The following is an 8,141-nucleotide window of genomic DNA, read 5'->3' as shown; positions in this document are numbered from 1 at the left end:
TGGTTTCATATGTAAAATATTCCACATAGTTATTTTGGGTTAAATAGTCCTTATCCAAAATGTTTTGGATTGGGGCCGGGGAGATGGCTCAGTAGGATAAGCACTTGACTGGCAAATGCAAGGATGAGTTCAATCCCCGGTTCCACCAAAAAAAAAAAAAAAAAAAAATGTTTTGGATTAAAAAATAATTATTTTTCAGATTTTTTTGGATTTCAGAATATTTGCAGATGTATAATGAGCTATCTTGAGGCTGAGGTCCAAGTCTAAACATGAGACTTTTATTTCACGTACACCTTTCTGCATAACCCGAAGGTAATTTGATGCAGTGTTTTTAATATGCCTTTGTCTTGACTGTAACTGGTCACATGAGGTCAGGTGTGGAATTTCCACTTGTGGCATCATATTGATTTGAAAGTTTCAAGTATTGGAGCATTTCAGATTTGATTTTTGGATTAAAGAACTTGTTACTTCTTATACTCTTATGTAAAGCTTTTGGTGGAAGAGATTATAATTAAAACCAAGAAGAGGAGGGTGAATAACAGTGTATAATTCATTGTTGAGGAAATATGATATATTTTTTTTTTTGGTGCAATTACTTTATTTTTTTTTTCTTTTCAAAGTTTTATTGATAAACATATAGCAATGAAACAGTTTCAAATCAAATCGAAAGTACAGTTTCAACAAATAATACACTGCATATATTCTTTTTAGTGGTTAATTGCTGTACAAGATGCAGACTTGTGATCCTACTTACAAACACCATTTGAAAAAATCATTCTATTCATTAAGAGAATGCAACTATATATCTATCCCAACCACTTTGAATACACAGATACAAAATGGACATTCATAGTTATACCCCAATTTTAAATATGATATATTTGAAGAACTTGAAAGTTCCATTTTGGCCAGAACATAAAGTATGATATAAGTGGCAAGCAGGAAGGATGAGGAATGTGAAGCGATTACGAAGGAGGAGACAAGGGAGCTGTGAGGTGAATCTTCTTTGTGGGGCAGAAACCCTCGGTTGGGGGTAAGATATAGGATCCAAAAAATTGAACCAGGTACCCCCTATACTGCTGTGGCTCTGAAAGTGACCAGAATTTCTTCACATGACTGGGAGGCATCAACAAGTGGCAGGCACCTAAAAGAAGCAAAGTGAAGTTTGCCAGAGGGGGGAAAGAAGTGTGACATAGAAGAGGGTACAGGTTCCCTTTCTAGAGCCTGAAGACTCAGACTGTCAGCAAATGGGCAACAGCCACTGAAGAGGCTGTGGTGGTGTCCTCAGCAGGAGCCCCATGCTTGGCACCAGTGATGAAAGAAAGCTGCATAGGATGTCAAAGTGTGGGTAAAGAGAGGTGACATTGTAGAAGATAGGTGCTTTCTCTTTTATCTTTTTTTTTTTTTCAGAAACAGGGATTGAACTCAGGCCCTTGCACTTGCCAGGGAAGCGCTTATTCTACCGAGCCATTTCCTAGGCCCCTTGCTCTTTTATCTTTTTTAGGGGGGACAACAAGTTATTGGTTTGTGGAAAAGGTATAGGACAGTGTTGGGATAAGAATATGAGAACTGGGGCCAGGGAGATGACTCAGTAGAATAAGCACTTTCCTGGCAAGTACTAGGGCCTGAGTTCAATCCCCAGTTCTGAAAAAAAAAAAAAAAATGAGAACAGAAAACCTGACTGCAGTAATCAGGGCAATTTCCTATAAAAGTAAACTTAGTAGATGACCCAGAACTCTGGCTCTTTTTTCCCAGAAAAATGAAATCTGCACACAAATGTACATAACAACTTTATGCATAGTAGCCAAATGGGGTTCATCTCAGATGTCCTGCAACAGGTGAATGATTAAACATTCACAACATGGAACACTACTCAGAAATAAAAATGGAACAAACTGTTGATATGCAGCGCTTGTATAAATCTCTAGGAAATTAATGCTCGGTAAAAACACCAAAAAGCCACTTCTGTCCCCACCCCCCCTTCAGTACTGGGGATCTGGGACCTTACATTTGGCACTTACGCCACTGAGCTATCTCCCTGGCCCTAAAAGGCCACTTCTTTTTTTTGTGGCTTAGCCCACCCTGGGTGTGGGACTGGCCAGCCGGGGGGTGGGGAGGGGGCATCAAACCATGGTCGCTGCACTTTGCCTAAGCTTGCCTAAGCAGACTCTTTATTATTTTTTATTTATTTTAATTTTTAAAAATTTATTTTTTAATCTTCAGAAAAACTGTAGGTTCACCAAGCAGACACTTTAGACCACTGAGTTATCTTTCCAGCCTCTAAAAAGCCACTTCTAAAGCCACACTTTATTATTTTCTGCTACAGATTTTTGAAATGAAAAATTTTTCTTTTTCTTTACATTTATTTATTTTTATTTTAATATTTGGTTGTTATAGGGTCTCACTGTGCATCTTGGACTTGTGATGATCCTTCTGCTTTTAGCCTCCCCAGCACTGGGATTACAGGCATGTGCCACTATGTCCAGAGTCTGGCCTGCTTTGCCTGCCCTGGGGGTGGGGCTGGCTCGGCATTTAATGGTGCTAGGACTGAACTGCAGTCCTGTGCTTGCTGAAGCTTGCCTAAGCTGGCGTTTTAGTCCATTGAGCTATCTCATGGGCTCTAAAAAATTTTAGAAATGGTGACTAGATTAGTGGTTGTCAGGGAAGAAGAATGAGGCATTGATGTGCATTGTTATTAAAATGGGCCAGGAGGAGTAGTGCATGTCTATAATCCCAGCACTCAGGAGACTAAGGCAGGAGAATCACCACAAGTTCAAGGCCAGCGTGGACTGCACAGTGAGACCATGTCCCACAAAATAAATAAGGAATATGAAAGGTCTTTGTGCTGATGAACTAATTCACACTGTGGACTGATGGTAGACATAGAAACTTTTGTGTGACAAAATTATGTAGAACTAAACATGGATACACACAAGAGAACTGGAGAAATCTGAATTAAGATCTATAGATTGCTTGCTTGCTTATTTATTTATTTATTTATTTATTTATTTTGGCACCAGGGATTGAACTCAGGACCTTGCACTTGCCAGGCAGGCCCTTAAGCCACTCTGCTATCTCCCTGACCCTGTATTAGTAATTATGTCTTGCTTTTAATGCATGCTATCTTTGGAGAAAACTGGGTCAGAAGTACACTACATGGAATTGCTATATTTTCTTATAACTGCATGTGAAACTGCAGTTACCTCAAATTTTCATTTGAAAAAAATCAAAACATTATATTAAATGAAATAAGCCGTTCACATAGGGACAAGTCCTACGCAGTTCACGTCTGCAATACTTGGAGTAGTCAGATTTATAAAGACCGAAAGTGGAACAGTGGTTGCCATTTTCCAGCCCAGTAAAGAGGAAATACAGGCTAATGTGTATAACATTTCATCTTCAGAAATAAAAAAGTTCTGGAGATGCTGTCAGTGATAGTAGCACTGCCGTTTGGGTGAAGGTAATGTTACTAAACTATGCAACTACAAGTAGTTAAATTGGTAAGTGATATCTCTTACCACACACAGACACAAAAATCCAAGAGCCAAAACGGAGCATGCTTTTCAGCTCTGCGAACGGTATAGTTCTAGTTAACCCTGGCTCTTAGAGTCAGCCCTAAATAGAGGTACTTGAAACAACTATGTAGCCACCCAAGAGCGAAAGGCTTGACTGGGCCAAACTGAGTGAACTAGCTCTCAGTTCTCGTTTGCTTCCTGCTGTCAGGAGGTCATCTTGAAGCTTCTTCCCTTGCAGGTCTCCCTGTGAGCTGGAAAGATTTAAGAACCTGGCCACAGAAATCGTCTTTGGGGGACGTCTGTGTTGAAGATCTTTCCACATGGTCTCTACAGGCTATGCAGACCTCACATAGTGGTGACATCCCCAGAGCAAGTGACCTCTGAAAAACTGCAAAGACCGCATGCCCCTTTCTACCCTGCATTGTCACTTCTGCTGCATTCTGGTCATCAGGGGTCCATTGTTTCTGCCTGTAGTCGGGAGAGGGAAATGGACCGCACTGGTCAAAGGATTGTCAGAGAACCTGTGAACGTGTTTTTAAACCACCACATGCACTTACAGAAGCATCAGTATGTTGCACCAGTTTTTACTTTCATCTATATTGTGTCATGCTTGCCAAGTTTCATACAAGAATGTATTTTTACAATGAGAAAGAAAGTATTTTATTTTTAAAAGCGGACTATGGGGGCTGTGGAGATAGCTCAGCAGTCTAACCAACTGCCAGGCAAGCACAAGAACCTGTGTTTGATCCCCAGCATCACATGCCATGCCTCCCTTGGGTGCCAAGCTGGCTACTGAGACCGGGCATTGTGGCACACATCTGTAATGCCAGCTCTGGGGAAGCTGACACAGGAGGATCACTATGAGTCGGAACTACATAGTGAGACCCTGTGCCAAATACATTTAAAAAAAAAAAAAAAAAAAAGGTGCTGTGGCCAGGGTTTGTGGTGTATACTTGTAGTCCCAGCACTCGGGAACTGAGACCAGAGAATCGCCATGAGTTTGAAGCCGTTTTGGGCTACATAGTGAGGTCAAAGCCAGCCTGCACTACAAAACGAGAACCTGTATCAGAAAGTAAATAAATAAATACTATGAACAATTACATTAGGGAATCACACTGCCTGATGTTTTACTTCTGAAGAGGGTGTTCTGGATTAGGGGCACCAACTAACTAACTGTGGTTCTGAGAGCAAAGAGAACCTGGCTAGGAACCTCACTGGTAATTACAATCCCCAACCGAGTTTGCTCCCTCCAGTTAGATTTTATTTAAATTTCCACCCCAGTAGTCTATCTAGAAAGCTGTCTTAGTAACTTTTATTTTCTTCTTGAGACAAAATACCTGCTAACCCAAATTCAGAAAGAAAAGATTTATTTTCTGATACCCAAAATTAAGGAAGAAAAGGTTTATTTAGCTTATGGTTTGTGGATGTTTTAGTCCATACTCAGCTGGTTCTAAGGCAGGCTGTCATGGCACAGGTGCAATCATCCATGGTGGAGAAAGGCAGCAAAAATGGGACAGCAAACCTCTTTTCCCCCTTATATTATAAGCAGGCTCCCTCCCCTTCTCAAGTTGACACACTGAATCAACCATTACAAAAGACTTATCCCACAAATTTCCTATCCAGTCTACTGGCCCCAGCAATTCTCTCAGCCTTGGGACCTTGAGGCCCAAGCCATAGGAATAGAGTTGTGGCTCTGAATTACAGGATCCAAACACCAAGAGGCATGTTAGGGACTAGAGGGAATTGGCCCAAGGGGTTGCAGTGAGTGGCAGGGAACATTAGCAGTGACTTCTTTCACTAGTCACAGTCTGCAGAGGAGCACTCCAGCTGTAGTCAGCAACAAGAGAGGGAACTGCTGCTCTTTGTTGGGTACTTCCTGAAAGCTAGCTCATAAGTATTCTGTGGCCTTCTCTTCATTTTGTTGGACACACTGAATTCTTGGTTGAGTTTCTTAAGTAGTTGTCTCGGGGCTACTCTGCTTCTGTTAATATGTAATTTCAGCGCCCAAAATATAGTCGACAGGCCAGAAATCATTTCAAGAGAAATTGAGGCCCACAGAAAGTTGCAGATATGGCTGCAGTCCTGGTCTTCTGAATTTTGTTTCCCATCTCTTTTAAACTGCCTGTTTGCATTTTTAGGGAAAATAGAGCATCAGGGACATATTTAACCTTAAAGGTGAGGCACACAGGGTGGCTGGAATTATAGGGTAGCAGGAATAGGGACAGTCATACTTCTCTTGAGGGTCTCAGGTCACACCGCACAAAGGCAGCACCTATTTTAATAAGCCAAGTGCCTAGCACATGGGGAGCAGGAATGTCCTAGGTCGGGGCGCCACCCTTCACTCTGGAGTCCCCTATTGCTGTACGCTCATGGCTATTTCTAGTGTATTTAATACACAGAAGCAGCCCTGTAGTCTTTCACACTGCGGTATGTAGAGAGGCTTACCTCTCCCCTACTTAGGCATTTGCCCTTTGGAGACTGTCAGTCTAATTTTTTAAATTTAAATATTATAATATATATATATTTGGTATAGAGTCTCACTACACAGCTCGGACTCATGATCTTCTTGTTTTCAGCCTCTCCAACACTGGGATTACAGGTGTATGCCACCACACCCTGTCTTGGTGGCTGGCTCAGAGTGCCCAGGGATGGTGCTGGTGTGGCACGTGGTGCAGGGATCAAACCTGGGTCTCTGTGCTTGCCTAAACAGGCGCTTAGTCCATTGAGCTATCTCACCAGCCCTTTAAATTTACATTTTTAAAATTTTATTCTGGTTGTATTGCCATGCTATTTTATTAGAGCTTGGAGCTATACTACAATGTATTGTGGTATAGGAAATAGGTTACATGACAGCAGCCAGGAGCAACAGGATACCAAGTGTGATTGTATTGTATCTTGTAGGCATCTCAGGTGACTGACATTGTGTACCACCCACATGGAGGAATTTATGTTATGTTATTTGTACCAGGAATCAAATTCAAGACCTCACATTTGGCAGGCAAACCTGTGGCACTGAGCTAAATCCCTGGTCCCATATGGAGAAATTTAAAGGAATGTGTGGTGTGTCTTGGATTCCATCTCTAACATGATTAAAAAAAAAAAAAAAAAAAAAAAGCTAAATAATAAAAATCTTAAAATACAAAGGGCAAGATTGTTAGGACAAAGACTTCTTCCTGAGAACATGACATCTAAGCTGAATACAAAGAAGGTGCAGCCCTTGCCAGGATCTGAGGGCTGAGCAGACTTAATGCTAGTTGAGGAAGCAGGAAGGTGAGCGCGGCTGAAGCACAGGGCCAGAGAGAGACCAAGGCCTGAGACCATGTTGGGCTTCATAGGCCATGGTCAGTGCAGCAGGAAGCCTCAGCTGGAGGTCCTCTGCTGTCTCTCAGCCCCAGCGTGGGCACCAGAAGAGCATCGCAGTGTGCTAGCCTTACCTGTAGCCTGATGAGATGGTGTCCCCTGCCACCTGACCAGTTTCAGAAAGCTGCCCAGCAGGAGTGTGAGAGTAAAGTGTGTTGGGATGAGGCTATGATGCGCCAACTCAGCTTGTGTGTTCCTCGTGTTCTCTTCCACTGCAGCTTTTCCTTCCATCCATGAGGAAGAAGCCAGCGCTGGCTGATGGCAGCAATCCTGACGGCGATCTCCTCCAGGACCACTGGCTGGTGAATGACATGTTCACTTTTGAGAATGTGGGCTTCACCAAGGACGTGGGCAACATCAAGTTTCTGGTTTGCGCAGACTGTGAAATTGGACCCATTGGCTGGCATTGCCTAGATGACAAAAACAGTTTCTATGTGGCCTTGGAACGGGTTTCCCATGAATAACTGAGGAGGTAGGGTCTCAGCTCTACCCTCAACTCTAAAAGAACTGGCATCAAACTCGGTGTAACTGTTGTGCTGCTGATTTCTCTGTGCTACGTAAGGTAGACGATGAGCACCACCGTACGCACTAGAACACCACGTACCAGCCCTGCTTCCTCCCAGCCTCAGCGCATGCCTCCTGCGTTGTTACTTTGCCTCACAGCATGTCCTGACTTCCTGCTCCCCTAGCCTTGGGACACCTAGACCTCCATACATCTGTTGTCATCATTGGCCTTCTACCTAGGCCCTGTTTTACCCAAGGCTCCCTTTTACTGCTCTAAAAGAGCAATATTCAGCTTTTTAACCATGGTAACACATGTCAAGAATCATGTGCTGATAGTTAAAACTTCACCATTTTTACTTTCATTCAAGAACATATACAAGTACATGAGAGTGATTTTGTTGTCTGACTTAGTTATTGACAGGAATTTACTCTTTATAAAAGTAAAACATTTATAAACTTCACTACTTAAGTCACTAATGAGAAGTGCATTGCTTTGGATACACATATAATAGATACCATGGGTGAGAGCCTTAGATCTGGAATCATAGGACAGTTTTATTATGAAGATATTTGAATATGGCCCTTCTTATCTTCAGACCTTGATGTGGTTTCTCTTTTTATTAATTTAACTGCTACAGGGGCTGGTGAGATGGCTCAGTGGTCTAGGGCACCTACTTAGAACAAGCTTAGCAAAGCAGAGGGACCGCGGTTCAATCCCCCAGCACCACATGCCAGCCAGCCCCGCCCCCTGGTGGGCTGAGC

The 8,141-nt window shown here is 42.6% G+C and overlaps 1 protein-coding gene across 1 annotated transcript in view; it reads left to right on the top strand.

The window, feature by feature from the left end:
* Nucleotides 1-8,011, top strand: part of Rabif (RAB interacting factor) — a 12,658-nt gene extending 4,647 nt beyond the window's left edge. The window contains exon 2 of the mRNA XM_004625361.2: nucleotides 7,094-8,011. Within this exon, the coding sequence (XP_004625418.1) occupies nucleotides 7,094-7,339 (246 nt within the window). The 3' untranslated portion in view covers nucleotides 7,340-8,011. The remainder of the gene's footprint in view (nucleotides 1-7,093) is intronic.
* Nucleotides 8,012-8,141: the final 130 nt, after the last annotated feature.

This window comes from Octodon degus, unplaced genomic scaffold (assembly GCF_000260255.1).
Source record: "Octodon degus isolate 3935 unplaced genomic scaffold, OctDeg1.0 scaffold00009, whole genome shotgun sequence".
Taxonomy (NCBI): domain Eukaryota; kingdom Metazoa; phylum Chordata; class Mammalia; order Rodentia; family Octodontidae; genus Octodon; species Octodon degus.
This window is presented reverse-complemented; position numbering and strand designations above follow the sequence as displayed.